Source organism: Thamnophis elegans, chromosome Z, assembly GCF_009769535.1.
Source record: "Thamnophis elegans isolate rThaEle1 chromosome Z, rThaEle1.pri, whole genome shotgun sequence".
Lineage (NCBI taxonomy): Eukaryota > Metazoa > Chordata > Lepidosauria > Squamata > Colubridae > Thamnophis > Thamnophis elegans.
This window is the reverse complement of record NC_045558.1, coordinates 98,645,209-98,662,642: the sequence shown is the minus strand read 5'-3', so window position 1 is coordinate 98,662,642 and position 17,434 is coordinate 98,645,209. Positions and strand designations below refer to the sequence as shown.

The following is a 17,434-nucleotide window of genomic DNA, read 5'->3' as shown; positions in this document are numbered from 1 at the left end:
GGGGCAACTGTCATAAATATGAATCAGTTGCCATGCATCTGAATGTTGATCATGTGGCTGTGGAGATGCTGCAGTGGTCATAAGCATAAAAATGGTTATACATCACTTTTTTTGGTGCCACTGTAACTTTGAACAGTCATTAAATTAATGTTGTAAGTTAAGAGCTACCTACGCCAATATAGTCAAACATATAAATCATTTGTTTTCTCAATGCATATAAAAGTTATGTTTACTTTACACTCTACTGTAGTCTATTAAATTTGCAATGGCTTTATGTCTAAACAATATAGACTGCTCTATTTAAAGCATTTTATTGTTAAAAAGGTAATCATCATCTGAGCCAGAATAGAATAGGAATAGAATTCTTTCTACTCTTTTTGCTGATGGAAGGCCTTGTAATGCAATATTAATTTATGTGAAGTGCAACAAACCAAAGTTCAAAAAACAAAGTATGCCTGTACACTTGTCTATATCGTTTCTAATCCCATTAGCTTTTTTTCTCCCAATTACACTATCTGGAAAAAAGTGAAGTCGCATATATACTCCGGGGGGGGGGGGGGATATATGCCTTCGCAGAGGTTGTAGAACTACCATTCCCAGCATTCTTTACCATGTGTCCAGCTGGCTGTGGCTCTTAGTATTTGTAGTATACAGCATCAGGGATATCGTATCCCTTTTTAGTTTTCAGAAGCACAGAAGGGGAGCGAGGCTTAGAGAAGAAAGAGATACAACAACCACAAGAGGGCCCTGCTTTGAGGCCGACCGCGGGAAAAGAAGGACTTCTCTCTTTTTTCTCTTTCCTTCTTTTCTCCAGCCAGGATGTGGAACTGAGCTTCCTGGATCTTGCAGCTGATTTGCCTAAGTCCCCTCTCTTTTATCCTAACTCCCCGCAAGGGAGATGGGTGGGGGGGCTTTCTAACCGTCCATCACCATTCCCGTGCAGGCGCCAGACGCTGTAGTCTGTGCCTGACTGCAGGTAAACCTTGTGAAACAACGTAAGGGGTGAGAGGGAAGCATACAAGAATCGGGGCTCTTCGGCCCCTAGCCGGACTGCCTCCCCTTCGTAGCGTTAGATCCGATGCACATGGAGGAAACAATGGAGGCTGTGCGGGATATAGATAGACTTTGGCCTGGGATTGATGTCCCGTTTTCTTGCCTGGACGTTCAGATCTGCACGCAGATCTTGGGCTGGGGATGCCCAGAGGAAGGGACAATACTGTAGTGCCACATGAGGATGGGTTACTTTGATGGAGGAAGGGGATGAGGAGGGTCCAGCGTCAATCGCCTTTTGCAATCTTTTCCGTTCCCTTGAGCTCATCTTCAAAGATATGTGTGTGTGTGTGAGAGAGAGAATAAATATATTTAAATATATTAAATATAATATAATATATAATATAATAAATTATATTTAATTAGAATTTAATCTAATATATAATTTAGATCTTCTTGTGCCAAAGCATTGTGTTCTACCAAGGATTATCTTAAGTAAAGATGGGCAGCTATACAAATCTTTTAAAACAATAACTTCAGAGTTCTTGGTGCCACCTGTGATACGCCTATTCATTAGTATACATATATTACCCCATATTGTGGAATGGTTTGTTTCTATGGTATGTGTAATAGTTCTAGAAGCTTTGCTTTTGGGAGATGTTTAATATAGGTCCTTAAAACTTCGCTTTGGGGAGTTGTTTAGTATAGGTCCTTAAAGTAAACTCTGTATATTTGAAAAAGCAAATTTTAATCTATGAGAGCTTTATCAGATAATTGCCTTGACTACAACAGACTAATTCAGTTGTTCCACTGGAATTTTCACAGCATGCAGTCTCTTTATTTATTTTTTAAATAAATGCCTACAGTATTGTTTTTCTCTGACAAAAAATTAAAATTTAGCCGTTTAGATGTGATAAATGATACAAATATTATTAGACATAAATAATTTATGTCTAAAGATAATTTTTAGAACAGAGGATTTAAGGACTGCCCCAGATCTGGGATATTTATAATTTATAAGTTTGCATTAAAATATATTTTTGAAAGCATTTATTCTAAAAGTATACATATTTTGCTGCTATATTCATGTTTAGGGCAGTAAACTTATTTTCTATAGTTTATATTCAACCTTATGATATTGCTCCTTTTTTCTTTTCTAAGAACAGGGTCCACAGTTCTCAAGAGGACAGAAAAAAAATCTTCCCAAGTTACTGTCCCCAAAATGTATTCAGATCACAACTCCAATTAATCCACTGACTAAGAACCTGGGTTTGTATATTCCAGTATATATGAAGTTCACCAGAATCAAGATGGCTGTTTTAAGCCTAATACGATTGGGAGAAAATCCTTATTTATGAAACATGTGAAAACAGCATCAGTAGAATATATGCTATGTGGCCTGCATATCTAGAGCATGGGTGTGCATCTGTTCGCTCTCACATAGTTCATCCTTTCAATTTAAAAGGGGCATAGAACTACCTTATGGGTTAACCATATTCGGTTTGTATTGTAGGGGACACTTTCTATATAAGTGAGGGTTGTGGTTATTACTCAATGTTATATGCCCTGGTTATGCACAGTAAACATGTGATTGTATAGAATGAAACGGAAATAAAAATATTATGCAAAAAAAATTTTTTTTTAAAAAAAGAACTACCTTATGGGAGAATATAATCTTCAATTTTATGCAAAACCCTCAAGCAGTATTTTCTCTTAGTGTCCTGCTTTTTGCTTTCTATACTTCCCATGTAAGTCTGCCTGTCTGTCTCTATCCATCTGTCCATCCACCCATCCATCCATCTTCTATTTATATGTGGCCAATCTCGTTCTGAAAAGCTATTCTTGATCTAGACTTCTAGTAGTAATCTAAATTACTATTATACATCTGATTGCCAAGATCACTGAAGTGACACTCAAGGATTTCTGTGACAAACAGATTCTTCAATTACTTTTTATTTGATTTAAGCACTCTCTGCAGCTTCTTGTGAGAGACAAAGGAAAAAAACCTTCCAGAACTTTAGAAAGGAAATTCTTCTGTGGACCAACATGCAGGAGAGCTATGAAACTGTTATCTCATTGGGTAAGGGATCCGATTTCTTCAAATTTCAATGCTACACTAGAACTTCACCCTCAGCTGCGTGTTCTTATAACAAATTGGGAAAGTATTAATATCATTTCAGTTATAAGTAAAATTGAAGCCAAATAAGATCTACTCATGGAAGGTTTCAGAGTAAGTAGTTAAAGCTTGAAAAGTTCATAAGTAGTTAAATCTTGAAAATGAGCATTGATTTGTCTGTGGAGCCACATAGCAATCGGACTAATGGGTGCTATGCCTTGTAAGAACAATTTAAAAGATTTTAAAGACAGGCAAGTAAAAAAATTGTGTGATGGTACCAAATTGTGGCATGTGACTGAGAATTTTGGTGCAATAGCATATTCTTTAAATTCTAGCATTTCTCAATGTAATTGAGGCAGGATTGTACTAAGACAGAAGAATTATTATTCTTGAACAATCAAACTTAAAGGCTACTAAAATAAAATAAAGCACTTGAATGGAGAGTTCAAAATGTGCTGCTTGTAAGGAATCACCTTCTGCATAAGAAAGAATCCTACGTGTGTCATCTTGTGTGGTTAACACAGACCAGTATCCTTGTGGGTTACTCCTTATGGATATGATACTCAAGGTGCATAGATGCCTTGAGGTTGCCTTTGAGTATTTGGACTAGAGCATCCTTCCTGGTTATCCACTGGCTGGCAACTAACAGGAATTGTAGCCCCAGTGCTTATAGAAGGAACCAGACTGTTCACCTCTGTCTTTGAAGATATTCCCCAGATTTCCCAACAGTTGCATGTTACATGGGGGAGGATGATTAATGAAGGGCAAAAAAGATAATAGGTACAAAGCACAGAGTTGCATTTCCAGCACTAACTTTCAGAGAATCTAAAAGCTTATCAATTAAATGCTAATTGTTCTTACTGAGAAAATCTACATAAACTGCCAGTGCCCTTCAGATGTTCTCAGAATACAATATTAAGCCAGCTCAGTAAATGTGTTTTCTTCTGCATTTTTTTTTTTTAGCAGAAGAACTTGCCATAAGCTGGCCTCGGATAACTGCCTTTACAGAGATTCGAGGACGCCAAGGTTTGGCCCCTGGTAAGACCTTTAAGAAAAGCCACGGGTGATTTTTGCTGAGTGGATCCTAAAGAGTTCTCCATCTCCAAATTGTGAGGATTGTGACCACAAGTCCATATAAAACAATCAAAAGCCTTGCATGGAGTCCTTCCAGAAGTTACTGCAACATTATATAAGTTAATGTGGTAGAGAGGGAAGTAATTAAATAATCATTAAGAGCCATGGTGGCATAGTGGTTAGAATGTAGCATTGCGGACTAACTCTGCCCACAGCCTGAAGTTCGATCCTGACCAATTCAAAGTTGGCTTAGTTTTCCATCCTTCCAAAATCAGTAAAATGAGGACCCAGAGTGTTGGGGGCAATATGCTGACATTTGTAAACCATTCATAAAGTGCTATAAAGCAATATGTAGCAGTATATATGTCTAAGTACTATTAATATAAACAGGTTCATGACTGAAATAAATATTTGCATTAATTTTATATTACATGTAAAATTCCTTTTAAAAATGCTCCAGGGTGTTGATATATGGATTCCATCAATGAAAGGTTAAGGATAGATTATAGACCGAGGGTCACTGATATTCTCCATTTGTAAAGGATTGTGATCTGGATCATTGGCTACACTAGTAAATCTAATGGGAGTGGCAGTCAATTAGAAGTACTGTAATCAAATTGAGAACAAAAAGAACTTTGCTCAACAATAGGTTATCCAAACTGAGAAGATAGCATATTTTGAGCTTTAGAACAATCAGTCACAAAAGGTTTGGGTAAATAGAACTTCATGTTTCCACGAACCAAGATGATTCTGATCTCTTATACGACTTTTCCAGCACTTTACAGAAAATTTTTTTTTGAAGTAATATCCTTGCTGGAGTGGCTAATGTCAAATCAGGTAACTGATCTGAATCTTGCTCTACTTAATAAAGATATATTCTACAATATCAACTTTTTATCCTTATTTTCTGGAAGCTGGAAAAAATACAGATTAGATCAAAGTAACACACCCATCTCTTTCCCCCCCCCTCCTTTCTGCTTGTTTGTTTTTATGTTTTCTGTTGTATTCCCTTTGCTGCAGGATTTCTGTAGAAATATTGTATTGTTTTTCCTTTCTCTTCATAGGCTTAGAAATAGAACCTGAGCAAGGGCAGCTGGCTCCTTTACAGGGCGAGGCAGAAGCAACTACAGATGGGTCAAGTGGGGAAGGGATCCTTCCAGACATTCGTAGGCAACTTGGGGTAATTCTGCAAACTATAGGGAAGGCTCAAGTGGAGAAGATGCTCAAGGAGTTGGTGAAGGAGCAGGAGCAGGAGCAGCAGAGAAGAGTCAGGCGGCGGAAAAGAATGAGCAGGAGCCCTCGACATGGAGGTAGGTATTTTGTTGGAGCACGCAAGACTTTAAGTGTGGCTTTAAAGAGAGAGAAAAAATCCCCAGCAAATTGGATCTGATTTTCCCTCATTTAAATTGGTAGTATTAGTGAAATCACAGTCATGCTTCTTGCAGCCCTTTGAGAACATATGTATATCTATCCAATTTATTAATCTAACTCTTGGATAAAAATATTGCCTATCCTGTCTTAAGTATTAAAAGTTTAAAAACAATATTACATTTTACATTCTAAAATCACTGTTGTTTATGTCATTTACATTTTTGTTTTCTCTGAGAAGATCTCCTCTAATTGAATCTCTACAGCAGCAAAAATGACATTGATTGAGGGAGCACAAGGAGAGAGAGATGCCCCTGGCTACTCCTGTATCCACACTCTTAGGATGTATAGTCAAGCTCACATAGACTGGGGCAATGATAGTGTGTGGGGGTTTTGGGTTTTCTTTTTTGTTTTTTTGACATTTGGCCTCTGAACACAACCAGATTGAAATTGAAATGAAACACTCAAGATGTGAGCAAAGTGAAAACTTTCAGCTTTAATTCAAGGAGTTTGACAAAATTGTGGCATTAACTACTGAGAATGATTAAGTGAGTTGGGCCTCATTTTACAGCTTTTTTTTGCTGTGGTTTTTAAGTGAATCACTGCAGTTGTTAAGTGAATGACATGGTCATCAAGTGAATCCATCTTTTCCCATTGACTTTGCTTATTGAAAGCCAACTGGGAAGGTTGCACATGTGACCACATGACTTCAGGATGTGTTGGTTGCAGAGTCTTCCCAAGATGGCATCCTGACTCAGCAGGACACTTTTTCCCTGCGTACAAATGGCTGGTTTTGCTGCCAAAGCTGGCTCTTTTGGCAGCACACTTCACAGATTTGGTAAACGAATTCTGAGAAAGATTTGGATTTTAAAGACTCAGAGTTGGTAGAATTGACCAGTTATGAACTCAACTTTTTCAAGAAGTTTGAGGAAGATTGGGAAATGGATTTATCATACCCAATTGGAAAACAAATATTAAGAGACATTATGTAATTTACAGGAGACCTTTTTTACAACAAATGCTGTGGTGATATACACAGCAGGAACTTATGATTTTAGGTAATAAAATCCAATTGTTAAGAAAGATCCCAATTAATAGCTTAAGGAAAAGCCTCATTCTTAAGAATCAATCCAGGATATTGGATCTTGGATGGACCAGAGACAATGACCCTGGTTACTTATGGTAGATCAGAAGCTGTTGTGGACTTTCTGCGTGTGAAATACAATAAATAGACTGTTAACAGAGAGTTTTGAAGTTTAATTTAGTTGTTGGTTTTACCCAGGGGTCCTCAAGCTTTTTAAACAGGGCCAATTCATAGTCCCTCAGACTGTTGGGGGGGGGGCAGGCCTGCTGGATGAGCATGGCTAAGAGATCATGTGACTGGGTGGGCATGGCTAAGTGGTCATGTGACTGAAGTTATCAGAATTAAATGGCGGGGGGGATTTATGTAAGTCTGTTTTTTATTTTATTTTATGCACTCTTTTTGTGTACTCTTTATTTTATTTACTTTTTGGGAGTTTGTATTTTAATGTTTTGAATAAAAATAATTCATTGCAAAAAGAAACATATATGCCAGATGTGAAGCACACAAATTTTGATCATGGGCCCATGGAGATGAGTGATAGTCATAACGTTGAGGATTGGTCATAAGTATATTTTTCAGTGCCATTGTAACTTCGAACAGGCACGAATATGTATGGTTATAAGTCAGGAACTACCTATAGTTATGATATTAATGATTTTTTTAGTGATTTTGTTTTTCAGTGAGTTATATGTTGTATAAGTTATTTTATTTTGTTTTTGTAAACCACTTAGATTTTTTTAAATAATAAAAGCACGTTATAAATAAGTGAATCAATAAATTCCTATGGAATAGGCTGATCTGATAAATTCTTGTGAAATAGGCTGATCTGAGAGAAACAGCTAATATAAAATCAGTCAGTTAACTGTATGGTCAAGCAGTGATAGGACCTCCAAGTCCATATCTAACACTTTAAAGTATTTATTCATATTTATTTATTTGTTCATTTATTTGTTTGTTTATTATTTAATTTAGGCAGCTTACAACAATAAAAAAGGAGAAATGAAAAGAGTATAAACAAAACAGAAGTACAACAATAGAACAATAAAATAAACAATGAAAAAGAACACAACGAGAATATATCAATATGATAGCAAAGGATGGATGGGTGGAGAGTAGAGAACAGGGGGAAGGAAGGAGAAGGAATCTGCCATCAATCCAGCAGCCATCTCCAGCATATAACTTCCCCATTTGGACTGCAGGCCAACAAGCAGAGGAAAGATAGGAGGGTGAAGGCAAATCTTACCTTACGAAAGGTGTGTGTGTGTGTGTGTGTGTGTGTGTATTCCAAATATATTTATATAAATATTTTATATATATTCCAAACATACACAAAACTATCTATGATTTGGACCTATTTCTCCATATTAAGGAATCATCTTGGCTTCCATGGTTTGAAGCTTCTTACCCCTAGCCCCAACTATCCTTTCTTCCTATTAATAGTAAAACAGGAAAAAAGTTCACTGCTGATGTATGTACTGCATTCTTTTTATCCTTTCTTCAGACATTCCTTCCTTTAGCCTGCCTTCTGTTCCCTGATTCCTCAATCCCTTTCTTTATGTAATATAAAATGATGGATATATTTAGATTTACTGAATCCTTGCCAGTTACGGACTGCCATATATGAAAGCAGAATTTAATTTTTACATAAAGCAAAATCTTAATAATAATAGTAATAGAATAATAAACTTTACAATTGTGTTTCTTTGCTATGGTGAAGAAGAATGATGGAAAAATCACATATAGTATTATGAAAATACAACTTATTTAGCAATACTCTGTGGATTTGATTGGGATGGTGAGGAATTCAGACTTCTGAGCTAAAACTGATTAAGAAACCTAATTTTTAACTTAAAAATCTTCATCAGATAGGCCAATTGTAGACTCATTAATGTTTGACAATTTCTGGGCTCTGAACTGGAGGTATTTACTGCTTGAGTTATTTTAATTGAAATCTGAGGGATTGAATCTGAATCTTTTGTAATCTAATACACCAAAATAACTAGTGGTATTCTCGTAAACATGTAGAAGAGGGAACCTCATAGATGGGGAACTGTGATGCTCCAAACATTGCTGAACCTCTCCTCCAGTCTATCACAGCCAGAATGGCCACTGATTGTGTTAATGAGAACTGATTTTCTACCAGTATCTTGGAGGTCAAATGTTTCCACCCATGTTTATTCTCCAGGAGGCTGAACTATAACTACATTTCTGTTTCAACAGGTGGTGAAACAGCGGAACAAAATAACTTGGAGACTTCAAGGGATCTTCAGACTGGAACAGTGGAAGGACCAGCTGTGCTATCCAGAAAACCATTTGGGAATGAAGTGCAAGGTTCCATCAAATGTCCAGGGCTGGCAGGACCAAAGCAACCCAAGATGATTCGTGGTGACATGAGAGGGTATAAGAATAATCTTGCCCAGCAAAATCCTCTAGGAACAAGATGGGGAGCGGAACCTAGAGAGAATGTTAACCGCAGTCCATTTTCAAACATGAGCTATGACTCCCAGGAAGCTGGGAGAATCTGCCCATCTTTCGTTGAAAGACCCCAGTTCTTAGGATGGCAGAAGCCCCATTACACACAAAGGCGTCAGCGTTTACCTGCAGGGGAGAAGCCCCATCACTGTGGATTATGCAGGAGAACTGTTGTGATCCCACCATTAAGACCTAACTCCCCTCATAATTCTGCATTGATTCCTTTCTTGAATTCTGCCTCTGAATTTTCTTCTGCCTTGACTCTGAATTCTGTAGGGCCACTGAATACCCAGGCTCTGCCAGGTAACCCAGCTTCTGCCCAGTCTCAAAAACCCCATGCCTGTGAGGAATGTGGCAAAAGATTCAGAATCCTAGCAAACTTGGAACGGCATCAGCAGCGTCATGCAGCAGAAAAACCACACCAGTGCAGAGACTGTGGGCGCCGTTTCCGCTGGGGTTGTCACTTAGAGCGCCATAGGCGATCACGCCGCTGTGTGGAATGTGGTGGAGGCCTTGCAACACCACCTCCACCCCCAACTCCTCCTCCAGAACCTGACCGACCTTATTCCTGTGGGGAGTGTGGGAGGCGGTTTACACAGCGCTCAGCGCTCAGCAAACATAGGCGACTGCACTCAGGGGAGCGTCCCTATGGATGTATAGAGTGTGGGAAACGTTTCCTGCAACGCTCTGACCTCACTATTCACATCCGCTCACATTCTGGTGAGCAACCCTATGCTTGCACAGAGTGCGGACGGCGCTTTAGTGTCAGTTCAAATCTCAGCAAACACAGACGCATGCATCGGGGGGAGCGCCCTCATGCATGTTCTGTCTGCTCTAAACGCTTCCTGCAGCGCTCAGAACTTCTTATCCACCAGCGTGCTCACACTGGGGAACGCCCCTATCCATGCACAGCTTGTGGAAAGCGCTTTGCTCGCCGGGCTCATCTTAAACGCCACCAGCGAACCCATGGGGGAATGCCTGCCACAGCTACTGCATCTCGGCACCAGAATGCTCATCTTTTCATTGCTCCCTCACCAGATGCTATGTCCTTCGTCAACATCAACAGCATGAATCTTGCGTGACTGATGTCCTTAAATCATATGCTTAAGCCAATACAGTTGCCTGTGCTCTCTTTAGGATGTCTTCCCTTCTGCTCATAGAATTTTTGCTGGGAACAATCTTGAGTTCAGATTAGCCCATAGAAACAGCATCGTATTAGCCCCTTATCCTTGTCTGTTTGGAGGCTTGGCAGTTTTTTCTGCTTGGACCTCTTTAGAACTTCTGTGTTTGCCCTTATATTATAGGGTACGGAGCCAGTGAAATTATTCATGATCATCTGCTACATTCCCTTACTTGTTGATTTATCTTGGTAATACCATTAGGGTGTCAAGTTTGACAAGTCTGAAGAGGAAAGACACAATAATTTTACTGTCCAAAGTTAACTGCAGTTCATTGATGCAAGTAATTATGTCTTGCAAACCATAGTCATAACAGGCATTTATTACGGAGTCACAGATGTAGTTCTTTTTTCTCTTGAAATGGTCCATTACATGATTCTCCTTGTCTTCCCTATTTTTGAAAATTTAAACAGTTCCCAACATTACCCCTGGCCACAAATCTCATTTTGAGCAGATTTGTTGTTTCTTTTGATGGGAAAGAAATCCAAATAGGCTTCTCTGAAGAACTTTGAACTCATTACCTGTAGACAAAAAATGACGTCCTTCTTTTTGAATCTACAGTTTATATTAGAATAGACATATTGTAGCAGTCAGTCTATAACTGATTGAGTTGGATGCATTTTATGTCAAGGTGGTCTATGCTTCTACAGCTCCAAAGGATGATCAGGTCCAAGCATTGGATGATCCAGAACTCTCATGAGAGAACAGCAGTTAAGAATCAGGAAACAGAGTGGTGTTGTGATTTGGGCCTCACAGCTATTTGTGGAATTTGGAAAAAGATGAGCCATGCCTTCAAAAATGTTATTGGTGCTCTTTCACCATCTGCTCCTGAGAGAGCAAAGTTGGAACTGTCTGTTGTTGAGAATTCTGGACTGGAGCATTTTAGAATGGAGAGAGTCTGCTTGCTACATCTACTGGTGATTCAGCCAGCTTTGAAGAGAATGGTAAAGTTGCTGCTGTGTAAGGACAACAATATTTTGGTACACACTACTGTGACAGGCAACTCCCAGGTATATTATTATTTACCAGGCCAGTGTTATAGTTCCAGCTTGTATATTCTTAATATATGTAGGGCTGGCATTTTGTTTTCCATCATAAAGTTGGCCGTGGCCTCTAGGTTGCAGAAGCAATTAATATCTGATTTAAGACTAATGCAGTAGAATCTATATTATTTTTTTTAACCATGTATTTTCTTTTAAACCACATAGTTGAATTCCGGAACGTACACATATATGAACAAAATAGAATATTTTGCAACACACTTCCATAGGAGCTATTTTGCATCTTTCATATTATAACAAGTATTTTGGGTTGAGGTCATAGGCTCAAAATGGTTTGGAGCCTTCTCCATTCTATAACTCTGAACACCAGGAAACTCATGAAGATATGAAACATAAAAATTTTGCATATGCAGTTTTTTATCCTAGTGCGCATTACATCTTACCCAGTGCAGATCTGGTCTTTTCCAGGCCTGCATGTTGTTTGAAAGCATGCATGGAGAAATACAATGTTGGCATGACCTCACCATGTTGCATGTTGCAAGAAACAGTCAACAGGTTAGGCAGACTAGCTTGGATGAGTGCTGGAATTGGATTCCATTGCCTCAGTAGTGGGCTAATCTGATTTACAAATGGCAAATATACATGTCCCAGGATTATGATGCAAGATTGAATTTGGGTTGGTCACTGGGAGCAGAGATTATTCTTCGAAGCTTTCAGACTCATGCTAGCATCCATCTTCATAGACAGACTTAAGACTGACTCTAGACTCTTTAGACTAATCTGATTTAGCAATAGCTATTTTGACAAACCTTTTTTAAAGATAAGTGATTGATTGCTACTTTATTCAGTTTATTAAGAATGACCAGAAAATGGTTGCTGATTAGGTAGCTGGGCATTACAAAGTCTTGGGGAAAGAATAGCATTTGGATATTGATAGAGAAATAGAGAGGAGGGAATTGTTAATAACTCTTTGGGTCTGTAATTTTTTAATCACTCCTAGTGGGTCACACTGTCAATGGATATTACCTTTCCTGGATATTTTTTGAAACATGTTAGAACACGTTTGATAGGTTTTATCTGTTGCAAGGCTGTTGAATCAGACATATTACTAAAACGGCTTTTATATTCAGCCGGGCAGTACTTGAAGAGCTCTGATAAACAATTTAAATGTTCCAGATTTACATACCTTTTGATCTCTACACTACCGGTGATTAAGTAGACATTGGCTTGGACCTCCGTCATCTGAGCCTTTTCCCTTTCTCTCTTTTTGCATTAGGCATATCACAAAAATTGTTGGCTTAATAATCTTTGCCTTAGTAAATAAAAATTTATACTTGTCTATTTTAATTTTAAGAACTAGATAATATGGAACAAGAATTGGCTCCTCTACAAAATTTCTATATTACTAAAACTCTTTCTTATGACTTTTAACTGATCAAAGCATCATAGAGCAATTTTTTGAGCCCAGATATCTCAAATGGGTTAATTTACAGAATGTGTCCAAAGTATGAGATCCATCACTTCTGTGGGAATTAAATTTGGGGAAGTTGTGCTTGATTGAGTACTGCTGGGTTATTGCGATTGTCATGGAATGTTGAAAAAGGATATTTTGGCATTTTCTGATGATCCCTGCCAGATTTCCACAAGGAAACTCAATGCAGAAGTCAGTAGGAAGTCAGAAGTTGTTCCTATTCCCGCTTCTTTTTTTGCCTACCCTTGTTTAGGTAAAGAAATATCTCTGAAATGATGACCCAAAGGGGCATGGGTTGTCTAGAAACATACATACATACATACATACATACATACATACATACATACGCACACACACACACACTCCAACAAAAATGCCGATGATGCAGGAGCTATTTTTATGGGAATTGTGGCTCAAGACACAGAAAATAAAACATTCAAGTGAAGACTTCTGAATAGCAATAGCAGCAGTTAGATTTATATACCGCTTCATAGGGCTTTCAGCCCTCTCTAAGCGGTTTACAGAGTCAGCATATTGCCCCCACAGTCTGGGTCCTCATTTCACCCACCTCGGAAGGATGGAAGGCTGAGTCAACCCTGAGCCGATGAGATTTGAACAGCCGAACTGCAGAACTGCAGTCAGCTGAAGTAGCCTGCAGTGCTGCATTTAACCACTGCACCACCTTGGCTCAATGTTAACCCAAATTCTGCAGAAAGCTGTATACCTGTATTTACAATTAAAATTCTCCTATAAATTTCTAATCATAGCAAAGATAGTATTTTCTTTTGATTACACACACACACATGCACACACACACATACACACAATAAAATTGCAAGCTAGGATAAAGGATAGTACTGTTCTTTATTAAGAGATACCAAAAGGAATGCATTATTGTCCCACTCCGTTTTGGGGCTCAAATAGGCTGTCTATGGTGAAAATCAGGTAATATTATCTGGATCATGGAACAAGTAGGTTAGTCATCATCTTGAATGAGTGTCCACCAGGCTTCAGATCTTTGGCATCACCTGCAGCAGATTTAGATGAGGAAGAACATGGGAACAGCTCTACTTTCTCTTACCACCTAAATCTTCATATAGGAATCAAATAGATGTCCTAAGGATATTTACTAAGGGAGTTTACATAACGGCAGTGTCCGGCAGTTCTATTTATTCCACAGAATCAAGATGCATGGTCCTGAATGTGAGATTTGTGCCTTTGCCTTGTAGTGTACATTATCTTAATGAACTCATAAGTCCTTTAAAAAAAAGCCTTTTATGTGCACCATGTGAGACAATATTCCAGGTTTAATCTTGATGCATTTGGTTTTGCTTATTGCTCACCAATTCCAACTGGGGATAATCTGCTAACTTTCTTTCTGCAGCACTTGTGATAAACATCTTCCAAACTAGTAAACAAATAGAGCAAAAAATCTTCAGGTGTGTTAGAAAATAAAATAGGCCATAACATTTTTTTTTGGGGGGGGGGGGGGAATGGAACGTTGTGGTTGTAGGCCTTGGAGTTCCTCTTGTTTCAAAACCACTTGGTTTGCAAAGACTTGCAGTTCCAATCTCACAAAGATTCCCTTCCAATGCAAACAGTGTCTACCATAAAATGTCTGCAAAATGCGGACAAAATATCTTGGCCTTTCCTAAACTGTGACTTAGGAAAGGCAGTAAATTTTTTTCTCCCTAAACTTTGATTCTCAGAGAGCAGTTGATTGCTTGATGCTGTGGAAACTGACACGAGTTGGGGATGTAGGAATGGACATGGCCCTTGCTACTCGGGCACGGATGGAGTGTTTGTCCTGCCATCGGTGCCATCTCTTTCGTACTGCAGAACGGACCTAAAAAATAATAACAAAAAAAAATAAATAAACATTATTAGTTCCCAATTTCTCCTTTGAAAGGAAATCCAGATTGAATGAAGACGTAAGGCCATTCTAGATTTATTGTAGCAGCCTTGGGTGGTCTCGTGAGTTTTGGAAGCATTTCAACCCAAAATATGATCACATTGATTGAAGATGATGAAATTTATTTTACAGTAAAAACCCCAAAGGCCAGGGCTTTTAGATCACAATCTGTACAAAAATAGTAAAAGGTGTATTGTGAATCCTTATCATTCAGAAGCACAAAACCACAGTATAATCTGTAATGAGTGTCTTTATCAAAAAGAAATGTATGAAGTGTCCACATGTGAAAAATTCTTATTTTCTCAGGATACTTATGCAAATAACTAAAGAAATTTTGTTTAATTAATGTTGGCTGACGATTCTGAAAGAAAAAAACAATCTTCCAGAGAAAATTTCAGTCCCAGAAATCACATTCCTGAGGATTCTCTGCAGCAATGGTAAGTTTACTCATTAATTCACCTAAAGTTGGTTATACAACAAGTGGGCCTTTGAGATAAGATAGATATCATAGCATATTTTCCAGCTGATTAAAAATGATGATAGAAGTAGGATCCAATTTGAAAAAATAAAATAAAAGATTTGCTGTATCACAAACAATGGCTGAAATTGATTTCTTGATAACTAAGCTGTAGGGAGGCAAGATACAGAAGGAAGAAAAAGTTCTTGCCCTTTAAGTTTGACACAGATATTCTTCAGGAATAAGTGTTCCTTGTTCAGACATAAAACTATCAGTGTGCAGTTTATCTTATTTTGATTTTCTTTAGGCTAATTTTGCATGCTAATTTACCATTCTGGTTGAGAATTCCCATATAATACAAGATTGAAAAGGACTATTCTAGACATTATATAAATCTTAAAAGCTGGAAACAAAATATTTGGAGAGGAAAAAACTCAAGGAACTCTTCTCATCTTAAAATTGTTTTCAATTTTTAAAAAAAGTTTTCATTTATATCTTCACCTTGCAATTGTCTAAAAAGTATTAAAGATATGCCTTAATTTAATAATGGTGTTAAATTTATCATATTTATGCCAACCAGAATGTCCTTAGAGATCATTATCTTCAAAGGGTTCCACAAAAAGAACATTTAAATACTAAAAGACAATTGAATTTAAATTTCAAAAATTAAACCAACATTTGAAACTTCAAAAGATTAATTTCTTCCTACTTCCTTTGCTATATTCTGAGTTTTATGAATCTAAAATAGTAGCTCTCAATTGTGTCAAAGAAAGCTTAGACTATTAAAAAAAAAAAAAAGATATCCTTAGTGGCATGCAAGGTAATAACCAACCTCTTTTTTCCTTCATTTCCAACCCTAACTCACCTCACTGTTCAGGAAACAGTAGAAAACAGAGACAAAAAAGCCCTGGATGGAGAATAAAAAAGATGATGGAATCAGTTACCTTTTAGAGAAGAGAAACAAATTGCCATGATTCCCCCCCCCCCCCAAGGCTTTCTATGAAACAGATTGAATGATTAATGTCTTTCAACAAACACATACTAGCATTCATGTCTCTAATCTAAAAATCTGCTCTACAACCTGACTTGTCTTCTGTCTATTATCTAATAGGGTAGCGGGCTTTCTCCTGGATTCTCCTTGCTTGCACATTGCCAATCTCTGGATTTTTTACATTTATCAGGCGATTTGGACTAGAGATACAACACATTTCTCCCAGGAAAATGGACTGTAGTTAACTCAAAGAATGGGGTTCATTGTGCCCATGTTTAATAACTGAATTTGTAATAAAAATAGACATCTGAGGCCTCCAGTGCCTTGAACACAACCTGCAAATTGGTTCTCGCCATTGAAAATCTCACTGAATTGAAATTTTAGTGTCAGAAAGGATATCATTCAATTCTTGGTGAGTTTTCCACTATTTGCATTTTTAAAATGTTGTTACATTTAAATTAAATAGAAATTCAAACACTTTTAGCTTTTGGCTATGTCAACCTTTTAGCAAGTGGTTTTCCTTCAATTATGTTGATGTGCTTTCCCCATTCTTTGAAGCAGGAGGAAAGTGTGTGAAAAACTGCTCCTGAAACTTATCTTTTATCAGACCAAAGTACACAAAGGTGGAGGAGCAACATGTTAAATAAATACATAAAAAACACCTTTAATATGATATTCGTATACCTTATAAATAATATCACTGAAAAATCTGATCTACGTTAATGCCATGTTTCCAGCCTCCCTTCTAACTCATTTCAGCTCTGATTTTTGTGAGGTTTGCCTACCTGGAAGGACTCCAAAAGGGAGTTGAAGTAAATGAAGACTATCCTGGATATTTCATCTTCTCCAGGGTTAACAAAGAAAAGCATGTAGGTTATTCCTAATAATGGAAGGAGCACAAGGGTGGCCTTCACCGCTTTCCTGAAGAAAGAGGATACATGTTACCATCCAGACTATAACAAAGAATAGGATAGGACAGGACAGGACAACAGAGCAGAATAACAGAACAACACAGCACAGAATAACACAGAATCTTTATTGTCACTTTAAATGTACACTAATCAGCATACATTAAAATGAAATTTCGTTACATTCAGCTCTCAAAAGATAATCATTATGCATATATCCACATACATACATATATATGACACAGAAACATCAGAGTCTAGTTCAAATATATATATGATGAAAAAAAGAATCCTGAGAGTTTACAAGAAGAATGGCATGTTACAGAATCTAGTAGTCCTACTATAGATACTTCAAAACCTCCCAGAGGGGAGCAACAGAAACAGACCATGAAATGGATTGGGGGGGCGGGGG

General features: G+C 37.8%; 2 protein-coding genes across 2 annotated transcripts in view; one reads left to right on the top strand and one right to left on the bottom strand.

Annotated features, from left to right (window-relative positions):
• The first annotated feature begins 831 nt into the window (after positions 1 to 831).
• LOC116522626 (zinc finger protein 397-like) lies at positions 832 to 12,630 on the top strand. The gene is made up of 6 exons (XM_032237618.1): positions 832 to 976; positions 2,152 to 2,259; positions 2,957 to 3,070; positions 4,070 to 4,144; positions 5,245 to 5,490; positions 8,853 to 12,630. Exons 3-6 carry the CDS (start codon positions 3,037 to 3,039, stop codon positions 10,184 to 10,186), a joined length of 1,689 nt encoding a protein of 562 aa, XP_032093509.1. The 5' UTR covers positions 832 to 976; positions 2,152 to 2,259; positions 2,957 to 3,036; the 3' UTR covers positions 10,187 to 12,630.
• Positions 12,631 to 13,387: 757 nt separating this feature from the next.
• The window catches only part of LOC116521243 (corticotropin-releasing factor receptor 1), a 64,473-nt gene continuing 60,426 nt past the window's right edge, over positions 13,388 to 17,434 (bottom strand). The window contains exons 11-13 of the mRNA XM_032235932.1: positions 16,900 to 17,035; positions 15,989 to 16,030; positions 13,388 to 14,600 (exon numbers count right to left, since the gene is read on the bottom strand). Coding sequence (XP_032091823.1) covers positions 14,460 to 14,600; positions 15,989 to 16,030; positions 16,900 to 17,035 — 319 coding nt within the window. The 3' untranslated portion in view covers positions 13,388 to 14,459. The remainder of the gene's footprint in view (positions 14,601 to 15,988; positions 16,031 to 16,899; positions 17,036 to 17,434) is intronic.

Coding starts and splice junctions, on each gene's coding strand:
- LOC116522626 (XM_032237618.1), top strand. CDS start 3,037: ATGCAGGAGAGCTATGAAACTGTTATCTCATTGG. Junction 3,071..4,069: donor TGAAACTGTTATCTCATTGG/GTAAGGGATCCG, acceptor TTTTTTTTTTAG/CAGAAGAACTTGCCATAAGC. Junction 5,491..8,852: donor CAGGAGCCCTCGACATGGAG/GTAGGTATTTTG, acceptor CTGTTTCAACAG/GTGGTGAAACAGCGGAACAA.